The sequence below is a fragment of the Lemur catta genome, chromosome 10 (genome assembly GCF_020740605.2).
Source record: "Lemur catta isolate mLemCat1 chromosome 10, mLemCat1.pri, whole genome shotgun sequence".
In the NCBI taxonomy this organism is placed as follows: Eukaryota; Metazoa; Chordata; class Mammalia; order Primates; family Lemuridae; genus Lemur; species Lemur catta.
In genome coordinates this window covers 90,909,471-90,926,676 of record NC_059137.1, presented here as the reverse complement: position 1 = coordinate 90,926,676, position 17,206 = coordinate 90,909,471, and the positions used below count along the sequence as shown (strand labels likewise).

At 39.2% G+C, this 17,206-nt stretch overlaps 1 protein-coding gene across 1 annotated transcript in view; it reads left to right on the top strand.

Moving 5' to 3' along the window:
- SPTLC1 (serine palmitoyltransferase long chain base subunit 1) overlaps positions 1-17,206 on the top strand; it is a 60,885-nt gene that overhangs the window by 39,395 nt on the left and 4,284 nt on the right. Inside the window, exons 9-13 of the mRNA XM_045563966.1 lie at positions 4,512-4,619; positions 6,816-6,911; positions 7,245-7,341; positions 8,448-8,502; positions 14,867-14,984. Of these exons, the coding sequence (XP_045419922.1) occupies positions 4,512-4,619; positions 6,816-6,911; positions 7,245-7,341; positions 8,448-8,502; positions 14,867-14,984 (474 nt within the window). The remainder of the gene's footprint in view (positions 1-4,511; positions 4,620-6,815; positions 6,912-7,244; positions 7,342-8,447; positions 8,503-14,866; positions 14,985-17,206) is intronic.

Sequence of the window (17,206 nt, the reverse complement as noted above, 5' to 3'; positions counted from 1 at the left end):
GTCATCTACTACATTTACCACGTTTTGCAACCATCAACTCTAGTTCCAAAACCTTTTCACCACTCCAAAAGAAGCCCCCGTACCTATTAAGGAGTCACTCTCCATTTCCCCCTTCGCCAGCTCCTGGCAACCACCAGTCTGCTTTCTGTCTCTGTGGATTTACCTATTCTGGATATTCCTATAAATGGCATCATATATAATATGTTACCTTTTGTTTCTGGCTCCGTTCACTTAGTATAATGTTTTTAAGTTCATCTATGTTGTACCATGTGTCAGTACTTCATTCCTGTTTAATGCTGAGTGATACTCTATTGTGTGGTTAATACATTTTGTTTATCTTTTCATCTGCTAATGGATGTTGGGTTATTTCTACCATTTTGCTATTGTGAATAGTGCTGCTATGAACATTTGTGTACAAGTATTTGTTTGAATCCCTGTTTTCAATTCTTTTGTGTATATACCTAGGTAATTGCTAGATCATATGGTAATTCTATGTTTAACTTATTGAGGAACTGTCGTAATGTTTTCCACAGTGACTACACCATTTTACATTCCCACCAGTTATGTGGGAATGTAAATCCAGAAACAGGATTCCAGTTTCTCCACATCTTTGCCAACACTTATTATTTTCTGGGTTTTTTTGTTTGTTTGTTTTAGCCATCCTGGTGGATATGAGGTAGTATCTCATTGTGGTTTTGATTTGTGTTTCCCAGATGACTAATGATGTTGAGCCTCTTTTCTTGTGCTGGTTGGCCATTTTGCATATCTTTGAAGAAATATCTTCTCAAGTATTTTGTCCATTTTTATTGGGTTGTTTGTCTTTTTTTTTTTAAGTTATAAGAGTTCTTTATATATTCTGGATACTAGATCCTTCTCAGATAATCTGATTTGTAAATTTTTTTTCCACTATGTGGGGTTTTGTTTTACTTCTTTCATAGTGTCCCTTGATGCACAAAAGTTTTTAATTTTGATGAAGTCCAATTTATCTTTTTTGTTGTTGCTTGTGCTTTTGTATCATGTCTAACAATCTTTGACTAATCCAAAGTTATGAAGATTTACTCCTTTGTTTTTCCTTCTTTATAGTTGTTGGTCTCGCATTTAGGTCTGTTACTCATTTGAGTTAATTGTCGCATATGTTCTTATGTAGGGACTCAACTTCATTCTTTTGCCTGTGGTTGTCCAGTTGTCTCTGCAACATTTGTTGGAGAGACTTGTTTTCCCAATTTACTGGTCTTGGCACCCTTGTCAAAATCAACTGACCATGGATGAATAGGTTTATTTCTAGACTCTATTTCATTTGTCTGTATGTCTGTCTTTATGCCAGTACCACACTTTCTTAATTATTACAGCTTATGCTAGTTCTCTAACTTTGTTCTTCCTTTTCAAGATTGTTTTAGCTCTTTGGGGTCCCCTGAAATTCCATTTGAATTTTAGGATCAGCTTTTCCATTTCTGTAAAAAAAAATGTCACTAGGATTTTGATAGGGGTTGCATTGAATATGTAGATAATTTAGGGAATTATTGCCATTTTAGTGATATTAAGTCTTCCATGCCATGAACATGAGACATTTCCATTTATTTAGATCTTTAATTTCTTTTAGCAGTGTTTTATAGTTTTCAGTGTACACATCTTGCACCTCTTTGGTTAAATTTATCACTAAGTATTTGATTCTTTTTTACTCTTTTATAAATGGAACTGTTTTGTTCATTTCTTTTCTAGGTTATTTACTGTTAGTCATTTATTAGCTCAAATGATACTTTTGTAGATCTTTCTATATATGTAAGATCATGTCATCTGTGAATAGAGATGGTTTTACTTCTTTCTTTCCCATTTGGATGCGTTTTATTTTTCTTACCTGATTGCTCTGGCTAGAACTTCAGCAGTCTTAACTAGAAATGGCAAAAATAGGTATCTTGTGCTTGATCTTAGAGGGAGAGCTTTCAGTCTTCCACCATTGAGTGTGATGTTAGCTGTGAGTGTTTCATAAATACCCTTTATCAGGTTGAGGAAATTCCTTCCTATTCCTAATTTATTGAAATGTTTTTATCATGAGAGGTTGTTGGATTTTGTCGAATGCTTTTTCTGCATCAATTGAGATGATCATGTGTTTCCCCTTCCCCAGTCTGTTAATGTGGCGTATTACGTCGGTTGATTTTCCTATATTGGACCACTCTTGCATTCATCCTTTGAGATTTGAATCTAGGAGTTCATTAAACGAACAAGGATTCAAAATACGGGTTTCATATATTATTTTTAAAGTTTTTCACTATTTCTGAGGAAATCTAAATACATCCTAAATATCAATAACAGAGATGCTTTTGTTTTCTTCTCTCTGTTTTTGTAAGCTTCTCACAGACTGATAGAATAATGTAGGGGCAGTGGTAGACCAAAAGATACTATTAATAGAACTGTATGTTATAGGGCTACAATAATAAAGCAGTGCCGATTGACAAGTATAGAGCAGAACAGTGAAACATAATGTGTGAACATATCAAGTATATATAAGCATTGAGTACGTAAAGATTACATGATAAAAATTAGGGTTTGACTCTGGGTATCTGTTTTCTTCAACTGATTTGTCTATTTGTATGCCAGTAATATTATTAAATATTTTCTAAAACATGCTTTTCAGAAACTAGATAATACCTCGTTTTTATTAAGGGATAGAAAAGAGTCAGTGTTGAAAGGTAATTTTTTCCAAATTAGTTTATTCATTGTTAATGAAAATCCAACCAATAGCCCGGTAGTAAGAACCCTCCACACATGTGACATTGATTAGCATAAGGATAGCCAGTAAAGTTTTGTTTTTTGTTGTTGTTTTTTTTTTTTTTTTGGAGACAGAGTTTCACTCTGTAGCCCTGAGTAGAGTGCCATGGCATCAGCCTAGCTCACAGCAACCTCAAACTCCTGGGCTCAAGCAATCCTGCCTCAGCCTCCCTTGTAGCTGGGACTACCGGCGTGTGCCGCCATACCTGGCTAATTTTTTTCTACTTTTAGTGGAGATGGGGTCTTGCTCCTGCTCAGGCTGGTCTTGAACTCCTGTCCTCAAGTGATCCTCCCACCGTCAGCCTCCCAGAGTGCTAGGATAATAGGCATGAGCCACCATGCCCAGCCTAAACTTTTGATAATTAAAAAATAAATTATCAGAGTATTACAGTATGGCACATCAAACCATCTTATACATTCTGTGCATCATTTCTGTAGTTTTAGTACAAAAGCACCTTACTAATTAAGCCTTTAAGTATGATTCTGACATAAAGATACATGAGTCAGAGGAAGATTTGAGAGCCCAACAACTTCTTATGTCATATATATAAAAGTCTAGTGGGTGGTGATTGCTGTATTTTAATTTGGTTATCAAATGATTATGTACAAATCATATATGGGTAAATCCGTTACATAAGAAATAAATACCTATACACAAATATGCGTGTTTCAGCTTCCCAATGAATTGTTGGATTGTGTTTGTTTTAAAAACATGAAATAATTAGAAAAGCCTATAGATAAGTATGCATCCAAACCGTTGGTTGCAGAGGACTTTCTTATAAGCCTGAAAACAAAGGGAAAGACCTAATAAGGAAAACCTTTTCTGCATTAAAAAAGTGTCATGAGTCCAAATTAAAACAGAATCACCGAGGGAAGAATGTCTGCATTTCCCCAGCAGTTTTTATGTATAATCAGACCAGTGTTTAACAGATAGATTACATGTCTATATCCATAAATGTCATAATATTTCTTTTTAAAAATTGGTATTGTGCTGTCTCTATTGGTGAGTTAAATTGAATCATTTTAGACCATCCAAAGTATAGTCAACATGGTTATGTTCTACAGTTGCTATGAACACTGCAATAGGGAATACTGAATTATTGCTACTAGGGTTAAGGTTTCTGTGAGCCTTTGGTCGCAACATTTTTGTCAGTCATTCAGTACATAACTTGTTTTATGTTTGTTTCTGTTTAAAGTTGCCTTATTTAATATATATTGTTGATTCATTACCATTGATTGGCCAGCAGCACTAAATATAACTTATGCCTGAACCTTCTCTAACACAAGGATTTTCTCCATAAGGCACATCACAGCCTTCCTGCACTTAGGAACAACAGACGGCACTTCAGCCCTATACTAGGGGTCTCTTTAAACAGCAAAATTACCAACAAAAAGCACAAAAATGCAAAAGACATGGCAATAAATCAACCATGAAAAGGACACTTGTTTACATTATCACTGAAACCAGTGGCCTGTTCAACCTCAGCCAGGAAAGTGAGGTTGGTAACTCAGATTCTTCACTGCCCTGCACTTGCACATGTCTGTGAGTGACTGAAAAAGTGCTCCAAGTATTGTTTTTGGTTACAAATAAATTTTAACAAGTAAGTGAATTTGGAAATAAAGAATCTGTGAATGTTGAGGGTCGATTGTATATACTTTTTTAATCTTAAGTTTGATTCTTCACAATATGTTATATATGCTGCTCATCATCAGTATTTTAAAGTTAACTTTTATATAACACTTAGGTTAAGTTAAAATACAAATACAAAGCAAGAATCTTTCTAGAAGAAAGCCTTTCATTTGGAGTCCTAGGGGAGCATGGCCGAGGAGTCACTGAACACTATGGAATCAGTGTAAGTTCTCCTTTTTTGGAACATTTCCCATCGTATATGAAATGTGTAGTTTTATTCTGCTACTCATATTTTTACAGGAATAAGACAGTGCTCCTCACCAATTTGGAGGGTCATGAAAGTTTGGTGTTTGTGACTTCACTGACCCCAGGGAGCCCAGTCTGTCTTCTGAACCAATAAATTCAAAGTGGCTTGGTTTGTGTACTGTTTACATGGTAGTGTTTGATCTTGGCTTTTAGTGTCTCTTTTCTAGATATGATTAAATTTGGCCTTCCGTTTATTTCTTAAAATCATTAAGAATTCCCTAAGTAGTCCTTTAAAAAGTGTTTATGATGGCAGTGAAAGGACATTCTTTCTAGTATTTAAAATTCTGTGTTCTGTGTAATTTGTTTGTAAGTGGTCGATACAGTTATAATTTATTTTACACACACATATATATAGTGTCAGAACACCACTGACATAGATTCAGTAAAGCTCCTCAAGGTCCTGGACAGTTGAAATGAATTTGTCATGTTTCCTTTTGCTGAAGGGAAATGGATCCAGACTGCCCACAGTGCTTAGTGAGTTATGCTCTGGGGGCCTCAGGGCAGAGAGAAGTCAGCCAGTCTTGAGCAGCTATCTTTACCAGCTATGGTGGGATAGAGTTACAGGAAGCTTTTTTTCCAAAATGTGTGCATAAAAGCTTTGCAACCTGTGTTACAAAATTGAACTATAATATAGAAAGTCACCTTAGATTATCTGCATCACACTATCCATATAGTCCTAGATAAAAAAAATAAAGCAGAGTTCTTGTCACATGAAGTTAGATGGAAACACACTCTTCTGAGACAGACTGAAGTTTGGCAGTTAAATGCATGGAGGAGTTTAAGATAAATGGAAACACAATTCAAGCAAATGTAGCAGTACACGAGAGCCATTTTTAAGGCCTAAAAATCTTTAAAAAGGAAAACAAGCTTCACTGGTCTAGTTTTCTCAATGCTTTCAGCAGTTGCTACTGAGATAATATTTATAAGGTCCTAAGAGTAAAAGTGCAAAATGTATAGATTTTATTTTGATCCAGAGTCAAATGTTGTTTAAAGAAAAAAAAAACAACTCTGTGAGCCATCTTAAGTTTAATAAGTATAATAACAGTTTTGTGATTACATTTTTGAAAGAGCCCAATATCTTTTAGAAATAACACCGAAATGTTTATAACTGAAACCCTGTGAAGTCTGGGGTTTGCTCCAAAGAAAGGATGAGGACAGTCAGGGCTGTAGAATGAAGCAGGTTTGTCCTTGAGTTGTTAATAATTGAGTGTGGGTGACGGGGATTCTTTATTCTTTCTACTTTTTATGGGCTTGAAATTTTCTTTCTTTCTTTCTTTTTTTTTTTAGGCTTGAAATTTTCATAGTAAAAGGTTAAAAAACTTTTAAAGAGTAAGAATACAGAGGTTTCTCTGTTGGATCTGTGGAACTCTTAGAAAATGTTATACATTGATGTGATCTGACAAACCACTATCATGGCTGTCAATATGTAGTTATTAAATGCCTGCTGTGTACCCAGAGTAGAACCTGGTGCTAGGGCCAGGGCAGAAGATGAGGACCAAAGGCCTTCCGTGCAGTTGGAAAGACTTGGGAACTCAGAAGCCCTTAGGTCATTAGAGCACATTAGGTTCATCCACTGTCCAGTCTGGTCAGAGATTCCATTGCCATGAGGTTTGGCTCAATTGATTTCATTTATGAAATACTGAAAGGTAAATTGAATATAGGAATAAAGTTCTCAAAACTTTGATAGATTATTTTTATTTATCTCAAGTGCATTCCATGGGGAAGGCCATCTAGACCACTGTTTTAGTAAGGAAATCATCTTAGTTTGTACCTCTGACTCTCTGACTAGTTTTAATATTAAATAATTTTGGATTTTATCTCCTTTTAACTTATCTCTTCCACTGTGAGTCAAGTAGTCAATGAATAATGAAATGGTAAAAAAAAAAAAAAAAAAAAAGTATGAAATGAGACAGATTCAGAGATGGGCCGTAAAATACAATCCATCCCTGTAGAGGTAGATCTTCTGTGGTTTATCCTTTATTTTTATATAGGTAGTTTGTTTGAATCCAGATGTTAACAGATGTGTTTAATGCTGAAATTTTGTCTCTAGGCTTGAAGCTGCCCCTTTTTTCTTGAAATTGAGGAATAACTTTCACTCCTACTTTTCTGGCAGATTGATGATATTGATCTTATCAGCGCCAACATGGAGAACTCACTTGCTTCTATTGGAGGTTTCTGCTGTGGCAGATCTTTTGTAATTGACCATCAGGTGGGTTCTTTTTAAAAACAAACGCAAAAACTGAAACTGATTGCTCCATTGGTCACCTCAGAATATAAAATTTTACTCTTAGTTTATGACAGTTTTTATTGAAAAGTGAGTTTTTAAAGAATCACTCAAAATATTTATATTTAGAAATTATCTCCCTTTTAACAACAGATCTTCGATTTTTTTTATATGTATAACATTTATTTATGGCTGGATCTTACCCCCTCACCACATGTATGCACTATTAGGTAGGTAGTATAGAGAATCAGTGCCTTTCTAATGTTTACCCAAAAAGGATAGAAAATGTATATATGTTTTTAACTTGTTTCTTCTTAGCGACTTTCCGGCCAGGGATACTGCTTTTCAGCTTCGCTACCTCCCCTGTTAGCTGCTGCAGCAATTGAGGCCCTCAACATCATGGAAGAGAATCCAGGTATACCCAGGAAACCAAAGACATCTCAGCTTATGTTAGTCATATTACTGGTTTGCTTTTTGGAGGAATTAGCTAGAGGAAATTATTTACCAGACAAGACTCTGGCCCTTAATTGCATTATCTGGCATTTACAGGAAGAATGGCAGCGAAGAAGCTGTCCCTGCCTCAGGCACTTGGGGTCAGAGCTTCTCTCCTATGCTGGGAACTGGAGCCCAGATGAGGCTGGCTCAGGTGTGGGTGGAGATGCTGGGAGGAGGAAGGGTTCTCCATCTCCACCTCCATCAGTGCTGGGCCTAGATGTTCCATTGGTGTAAGAAAACCGGTTGCTGTTTGGTTTATCACTTTTTTATAGTTCTTTGAGAAATTAGCTGAAGTGTGCTGTTTTTGAGTCTATATAATTTTATAAATATTGTTGTTTTTCCCCTTTAGACTTTGAATCCTCAATTGGTACTGAGACCAAACCTGGTTTACCAACAAGAGCTTACTTAGTGGGCAAAATAAAAAGTCAACTAAGAATTTAAAACGTGGCCTTTGGCTGTGATAGTGCCACCTTACCAAAGCTTAAAATGGAAAGGCTTTTGCAGGTCTCACCTGGTACCATATTTTTGAATCTTCATCATTGGTATTAATTCAGAGAATCAGAAAATGTCAGTGTGTCTGTGCACCCTCACGCTTGCTTGTTACCTGGCCTGGCACTCCCACCTCCTGACCAGATACTTTGTTTTTGAATCTGGTTTAATAAAAGGAAAATATCAAGAAAAGATTGTAAAAATTACTTCACTGCAGTCAATTTTTCACCAAATTGTTTAGGATCAAGAAATAAGTAATAGATTTGTACCTTTTGATTCTTAGCCAGATTATCTGTAGAATCTTGATAAGAACAAGAGCCATTGTTTTGCTGGGTAGCAAGGTGAGAAAGGGCTGGTTAGTAAGTGCCAAAGACCAAAGAGGAAGCTCAGGAGTGAGAGTTACTGGCTCTCTGTTAGTATGTGCAAGGATTTGCAGCATTTTAAATTGATGAACTTGAACTGGGTCTTTAAAAATATTTTTAAGTTAGTGCTATCAAATGTTCCAAATTGACTACCAAATATATTTTTTTTATTCAGGTATTTTTGCAGTGTTGAAGGAAAAGTGCAAGCAAATTCATAAAGCTTTACAAGGGTAAGTTTTATATATTTTCAACCAACATAAAGTTTATCTGCACTATACTTGACTAATGAGAAGTTTTAAATTTTATAGACTTGGGTCACTTTGACCAAATTGCAACTAAATTTGGTTCACTCAGATTGGTTTATTTGTTTAAAACTAGAGCATCCATTCTGTCATTGTCTTAAAGAATCGTGACTCTGCTTTTCAGAAAATGAAACAAACCCATTAATTAAATATTATAGCAATACAAAAGATGCAAAGATAAAAATAACAACTCAGCATCTTACTTCCAGAAATAGCCAAGGTAAAGGCTGGCGTGTCCCACCACGACTGCACAGGTAGAAGGATGTCCTTATGTGTTCCATAATTAGATGACCACGGGCTCGTACTGTCTATGTTCCCTTTTTAGTAAATTGCCAAGTTTTGATTTAAATTAAGAAAAAGGAACAAGTGAAATTGATACGAACCTTACGTTTCTTTTTTTTTAAATACTACACAAAAATAGTTATTTAAGAGTCCTCTTGAAGTTGAAGAAAAAATTTGAGGTTGGGAACTTTTTCAGGCATATTTCTGATCTTATTTATAGAAAGTGATCTCAACATTGCCCAAGGTGTTTCTTTTTGCCTTTCCTAAGGTGAAACAAGCTTTTTTGGTCATGAAAGTCCTATCTCTGTTGCCAAATATGGAAGCGAGAGTCTTTTAAAAGGACAGTTGATAAATGAGTAGACACAGCTGTTCACAATAAAATAAGGACAAAGACAATTAAAGTTCTGGGTGTGTCTGTGTGATAGTAACAGAAGTTCTTGCATGATTTATGGTAGAGAGATACATTTGTATTGGTTCCAGTTATGTTGGTTTGTGAGATCGTAATATACCAGCACAGCCCAGCACATTGGAGTCCCTGTAAATTCATCTGTCTGGTGGGGTGTTTTCTAAGTCCCATCTTCCCCTTCCCCAGCTCTATCATACCTTTTCTTCTTTCCAATATCCCTAACCCTCTGTCTTCACTCCACCCATTTTCAGCTAACAGCCTGGCCTTGTGCTGTCTACTTGGGAACTCTCACATTTCTCCTAACAAGTGGGCACACGTATGGATATCTGAACCAGCCTTCCTCCTGTCATAGTCCAGACATGTCCCTGCAGTCATCACGGGCCCTTCTTCTTTCTGAAGGACTGAGTGCCTTTGCTCACCCCTGCTTTGTCCTGAGACTCTCCCCTTTCCTGAGTCATTATGTGAGCATCTGAGTCCACTTTGTGCACTTCGTCTTGCCCATGACCCCACATTTCCCTCTAGCAACTACCCATTTCTTTGCCTCTCTGGGTAGCTAACCTTCTCAAGAGTTATTTATGCTTTCTTCACATCTTCATCCCTATTTACGCTGGAAACTCTGAGATCTGGCTTCCACTTTGTACTTCACCCAGACTGTTGCTGTGGAGGTCACACTGGCTGCCATGGTGCTGACTGCGGTGGCCTGTCTTCAGACCTCACCTGATTGATGTCTCCGCAGCGTTCAGCACAGGTGACCACTCTTTCCTTTGGACTCTGGTATACTGCACTTCTGGGTTTCCTTCCACATGTTTGAATGGCTTCATCTCAGTCTCCTTGGAAGGCTTTCTTTCAGCACCCTGCTTTTCAGGGCTTAGTAGTCCTTGGTCCTCTTCTCTTCTCATTAGCTTTTTGAAGAATTGCCTTCTTACACACCTGTAGCTTCACGTTGTTTCATGCCACCTGTGTGTTGACAGCTCTCTGATTTCTATCTCCACTCTGTACCACTCTTCAGGGCTCCAGGTTTCATTCCAGTTGCCTCCTCAGTATCCACATTGGGAGAACCCCATGAGCACCTCATACTAAACACACTAAAAAAGGTTACGGGAGGTACCTGAATGCAGGTATCTAGATGGTTAAGGAGAACAACAAACAAAACAGCAAAGAGGCCAGCGTGACAAGAAGAAGAGGGGAACCTTGTGGAAGATGAGAGCCAGGCAGGTAACAGGCTAGCCCACACAGGCCTTGTAGGCTGTGATGAGAGTCTTGGCCCACATAGGAAGCCCTGGCATCATTCTGAGCAAAAAAGTGACAGCCCAGCTGAACTTACATCTTAGCAAAATTACTCTTTCATGATGTGAAAAAAATAAACTGTACGGCAGTAGGAACAGATGCAAGGAGACCAGTTAGAAGATTGATGCAGGCAAAACATGATGGTGACTCTGACCTTCCTGGTGTCCATGAGGTGTTTGGATTCTGGATATATTTTGAAGGCAGAGCCAGCTAGATTTGGCTGAAGTTCACATGCCGGGTGAGTGGGAAAGAGAAGGCTCCAGGTTGAGCATAGGGTTTTCGGTCAGAGCGACTAGATGGGGTTGCTAGTGAGAGAGAGGGAAGAACTGTGGGAGAAAGCTTACTGGGGAAGGTCAGTGCTAGGTATGGTAATCTGAACTGCCCGTCAGACACTGAGTGGACAGGGAGTGGAGAGCAGCTGCTTGGTGCACAGGTGTGAAGTGTGAGGGAGAGTACTGGGCTAGAGATAAAGTTTTGAGTCATTAGCCTATAGATAATGATTTCAAACATTTCAATGTGAAGAGGTCAGAATCCAGCCAAAGAGACAGAAATAGTGGCCAGTGAGAAGGAGGCAGACCAGAAGAGTCAGGTCCTAGAAGCCCCATGAAAAAAGTGCTTTCATAGGTGGTCAGCCTGTGATGTGCTGCTGCCGACAGGCCAGGCCAGCTCACTGGACACCTGTCTTTTGACTCCGTCATGGGAGGGGAATTGTGATTTGATGGACAGTTTCAGGGAACTGGTGGGCAAAATGCCTGATTGACAGAGGTTCCAGAGAGACTGGGAAGGGAGCAGGTGAACACAGCTTAGATAACTATCTGGAGGAGTTTTGATGTAAAGAGGAACTGAGAAACTGGCTGGTGGCTGAGGGAAGAAGTGGTGTCTGGAGAAGAATGTCTCAGGTTAAGAATTATTGGGGTCAGTTTCTGATTAACATCCAAACACGTCCTTTCTCCTGCTGGTTGGTGGTACTATCATAATACCAGTTTCACATTTGGATCTGGATCTGTTTTTGAACTGTCTCTCTCATTTCATTGGTGTAGTTACTCAGTCTTCAGACTCTGTTTTCATCAGCGTGTCTGTTTTATCACTATATAAGTTTTAGAGCACAGGTTCCTCCAAAATTATTGCTAGAATTATAATTGGAATTGTATTAAATTTTCTGATTAATGAGGAGAGGGAATTGCCATCCATGAATGTGATCTATTTATTTGAATCTTCCATTGTGTCCTTTAATGGAATTTGAATATTTTCTCCATAAAGCCCTTCTGCTTTTATGGAACCTTTAAAGGGGACTTCTAGATGTCCTATAGATTTTGTTGCTATTATGAACGGGGTTGCCTTTTCTCTTATATTTTCTACTTGACTATTCGTGATTAAGAAGAATATTATTGTTTTCTCTAAATTGATCTTATATCCATCAGTGTTTCTAAGCTCTTATTAATTCCAGTAATATGTTTCATTCTATTATTATGTTGTGCATAGAAGTCCTATTACCTGCAATAATGGTTTTCTCTCTTTCCCAATTCTTATATATCTTAGTTCTTTTTCTTCTTTTACTGCATTGTTCTGGGTCTCAAATACTGTATTGAACAATGGCAGTAATAGCAGACATCCTTATCTTTCTTAATCCCAGTATAGAAGCATTCCTTAAGTATCAAACATCATACCATAGATTTTTGGTGGATGGCCATTATCTGATTATTCCTAATTTTGAAGATCTTTCTTTAAAATCATAAATAGATGAACTCTGTCAAATATTAATATTTTTCATGTCTATTAAGATAAATTGTAAATTTGTCTCATGGCCAAATTACCTTGATGTATCTTCTGATGTTAAACCATCTTTATGTTCCTGAGAAGACCCCTGCTTGATTATATTTTTCCATAGTTTCAGGTTTTTTAGCTAATATTTTAATTTGAATTTTTATATTGATATTTATAATTTAAATGAGCCCATAATTTTTTGTCATGCCAACTTTAAGCAACATAGGAATCAGTGTTATGGTAGCTTCAGTAAATGATTTGGCTGTTTTTTACTTTTTGCTTCCTGGAGCCATTAGGACCAGGCTTTATGTTTCTTCAAAGTCAAGTGGAGTCCCCCTGTTAGGGCTCTCTACCTTTAGTGCCTTTGGGTTGAGGATAGTCTGTATCTATATTGTTTCTTCTTTTAATTTGTATGAGCTTGGTTTTGTGTGTTTTTGTCATAGTCTGTTTCCTTGTATTGATTTTTTCCTTATTTTTGTATACTCTTATTTCATTGCATTGTATACTTACTCTTCTTCAGCTCCTAACATTTGGCTTATTAGTTTTATCTCATTTTCCAATAAATATATTAAAGATAAAACATTGTCAGAGTTAGTATCTTCGATGTTTAGCTCCAAGTAATTTTTTCCCCCCAGTTTTCTCTAATCAGTGATTTACTTCTCTCATTTCTGAGATTGAGTTTGAGAGAGGAAGTCAACAGGCTGTGCTAGTTTGCCTCTTGTCAGAAACTGGAAGGCTCCCCAGATTGTCATAGAGGTGTCTATGAGCATCTCACTCTCTCCCTAGACTATAAGCACACAGTGGAGGCCATGGCTGCCAGGGTGAGTGCTCTGCCCAGGACCTGGCCCAGTGCCCAGTATTTATCCATTTGGATAAAATGGTATGTTTGCCAAAGTTTGTCTTTAAAGAGTATATAATGGCCTATGAAACACAGCTTCTAAGTTTCTGAAACTGAGCTATGATTCTGTATCCATTTGGGTTTAGTTAAACTCTTCTAATATTCAACATCTAGGCAACCAGACATAGGGCATTTTGTTTAATTCCTTCTCCTGCCCCACCCAACATGTGAGATGAACCCATTTGATCAAAGCACAAGCTAGATTTGGGCTTCGGGTATCCTGTATATACTGAGGAAAATCCAGGCCATTTGACTTATGTGGATGCTATTTGAAAAGCATCTTTTAAGTTCTAAGAGAACATGACCTAAAAAAATTGATACTTCTTAGTATATGAGTTTAATACAGTCAAGATTCAGATAAGAAACGGGTTTTGGAAACATATTGCTTAGTTTCTACATTAGTGAAGGAATTCATCTAGAAGGCTCCATCACATTTCAGATGCCTTAGATTCTAAGATTCCGTGATTTGTACCTTTAGCCTGCTTTATTGAGAGATCCTAGCATGATGTGTTACATTTAAAGAAAAGAGACACAAATTACTCATGTCCAAGGGTGTTTTGAAAGCCAAGTGAGAGTAGCTTCCAGTACATCGTGTGATTGTAGCACACAGTAGTCATTCTGTAAAAGCTTGTTGAGTCCTAAACTGGGAGGATTCAATTGTGCTACCTAGTGTTTTTTATGGTCATTTCACTCTAAGGGACAGACAAATCTTTCTAGGTAAAACAAACTAAATGAAAGCAATCTAAAATGTTTAGCCCAATTTCAAATAGATATATATCACCATTTGTGTCCTAGAAGATCAAAACTCAAACAGTATATTTTTATTATAGGATAAAATGGCCTTTAAATGAACTGACTAATAAAATGTGGCACAGAGTTCTCATTGTATCTGTGATAATCATTTAAAAATACAGGATTTCACCCCTAAGGAAATCTTCCTCTCTGAGAAGCTTCAGATTTCTGTACCATTAATCCTAAATAAGAAGATAATCGTAATCCACATAAAATTTAAAACTAAACATGCAAATAAGAAATTTTTTTCAAGCCAAACATGTTGCTGGTGGTCAAAATATGATTTTTTTTTAATGTCAAAAACCATCCCTATAATTTATGAGAGACAAAACCCAAGTAAAGACATAGCTGCTAAGCATGGAAGGGTAACATTAGAGGCTGCAGTACATGGTCCACAAAGGAATCAGGACAGGACAAGTAATAGGAAATGATTCAGTGGCACCGCCCTGAGCTGGGTGACGAAGGAGGCCCCTCACGGTCACCGAGGCTGCAGCTGGGACCCAGCATGGGCAGCAGCACAGAGGAGAGCAGGAGGCAGGGAGCACGTCGGGTGAGGAAACGACAGGCCAGGGGCCTGCCAAGCAGGCAGTGGGCGCAGACCCCCCGGTAGGAGGCTGGGGCTGGGAATCCTGGGGCTTTGCTCACAGAAGCAGCATCGCAGGTGGTTTCCCAGCCAAGAAAGTGCTGCCCAGAGCGCGTGGTTTACCTTTCTTTGTAGGGAGTGGAATCCCACCACGTGATGCTTCCCAGGAGCCACAAGTTTGTTATAGTCAGTGGGCCCTAACAGTGTAGACTTGCAAATGGTTTCTGTGTGAGCTGTCTTCAAGCCTGGAGGTGTTTGTGGATGTGTGTGTTTCCTTCAGCATCTCTGGATTGAAAGTGGTGGGGGAGTCCTTCTCCCCAGCCTTTCACCTGCAGCTGGAAGACAGCACCGGGTCTCGAGAGCAAGATGTGAAACTGCTTCAGGAAATTGTGGATCAGGTAAGTGTCCGGTTACTTGAGTGCATCTCCACACAGCACTTCTGCCACCAACCCAAGCAATTTTTTGCATCATTTGTAAGAAAGATGTCTTTGTCCCAAGAGAGTGGGTGTAAAGGAAGTTGCTGGTCACCTGCTCATGACACAGAATTGTCCCAATGCTCCAGGTCCTTCCCAGCATCTGGCCATAATGACAGGCTGCAGTCCTCCTACGGATCAGTCCTCAGCTCCCTCCGAAGTTGTTGCATTCTGTGCCACTTTATACTTAAATGTACATACTTGGCTTCTCCTCTGAATAATTAGCCTTGCAGAAAACTCACTTGCTCACCGTTCACAAAGCCAGGCTTTCGTTCGTGTAGTTAGGGGAGGCATTGTGTGTAGGAATTGCACACACTCCCAGACAGTGAGCTGACTTGTGGAGCCCCCGGCATAGCAGCATAGCTCAGGGACAGTCAATTAAGTGTCATCCTGAAGTAGACACCCTTGTAAGCAAGAACGAAGACCATGTTTGTAACATGCCTATGTGGGAAGATTTATTTAAATTTCTTTATTTTCCAAAAGTCATTTTACAACTAATTATTACTTAGATACTAACTGTAAGAAGCACATGGTGAGGAAGGCCACTTGCCCTTTTCCATTTAGTAGCACTGCGTCTCCCGAGTGCCCTGCCCCATGGTACTCTGCTGCTCCTTCTCCCCTTTGGGAAGAAGCGCCCAGTGGCCCTGCACGCCATGAATGCGTGTGCCCTGGGATGACGCTGCCTTTTAGTTGAATCTGACATACGCCCAGTGTGTACTTGAGGGTGAAAATAGGCATCATTCCACTTCCTTGTCCTGCTAACAGTTCTTTCCAGAGGCTTGGGGTCATGATGACGGCCGCTGCCCACTGTGTGCCTTGGCCAGGCCCGGCCCGAGCTCTCCCGTCACGTGGCTGTGCAGTGTGCAGCCCAGCTGCGAAAGCCACTGCTGGCTGCACAGCGATCCCACTTCCTAGAGTGTTTGAGCCACACAATCTGGATGGAGTAGCAGATTCACCAAGAACTTCATACAGTGGGTGGCCTTCTTGCCATGCTGGGTGAGGAAATGTCACCGATGTCCCCTGGGGCACAGCTCTGCGGACATGCAGAAAGACAAACCTTCCTTAAAGGGAAAAAAAATCCCGCTGCCTGCTTTACTGTCTTGGTATTTTTATTATAATATTGCTTATATCTAAACTAACACAAAACTAAATGCAACATTTGTATGATTGGTGTTCTGGTACAAATGTAAAACCAAAACAAATTTTATAAACTTGAATACACACCAAATGAACAAGCCAATAAAATTCGAATGCATCGCACTGCCTGCGTGTGAGAGGTGAATGGGACCGGCCCGGTGGCGTGGCCGGGAGCCACACAGAGTGCCTGTGCCGTGCCGCGTTCCGAGCGCTGCCTCCTCAGCCTCTTTCAGAGTCTCCCCTGGAGCTGCCTCAGGACGGCTGTCTACACATGCTTGGTGTTCGGGACACTTGCCGCCTCTGCGTGCCAGTGCACTGATCCCATAAATCCACCTCTGTTCTTTTCTCATTAGACAGCAATGGTTAAAGTCTTACCACCGCTTTGTTCCAAAGAGAGATGGAAGAAGTGAATGAAGTGACTCGATATGAATATACTGCGTTTGCATAGACTACCCATGTAGCACAAAGAGAAAGCGAAAGTCCATGGGCAACTGTCAGATCCCAAAAGCATATCCTTGGGCCAGTGTGATTCCTGGGTCTTAATGAAGTGGTCTTGGGGGTTAAGTGGGAGGAGAACAGTCAGGGGTGGGGAACAGAATGCTATGTGGACATTTTTCATCTATAGGAAGAAAAAAAGAAAAATCTTACAGTTTAATATCTTCAAAATGTTTTGCTTAGAATCTTCAAAATCTTTTGCCCCCCTCCCCTCTTTTTAATATTTGAAAGAAGAATCATGGTGCTTTAACTCTTGTTTAAGCTTTGTAGAGCTAGAGGTTTTGCCAAGTTTATGTCAAGTTGCTTGGCAGGACAGTATTTTTTACAAACTGAGCTATTGTTTATAATGTCTCTTAACCAGCCAGGGCTAGAAACAGAGCTAGTCCAGATGTGTGCAGGAGTTCACTTTCCCAAGTGCACGTCCAGCATCTAGAGTCAGTGAGAGGCTGTGGCTGTGGCCTGGTGTTGCTGCCTCCGCGGCCTAGAGTGCGACCCCTGTGCAGCGATGCTGTGCC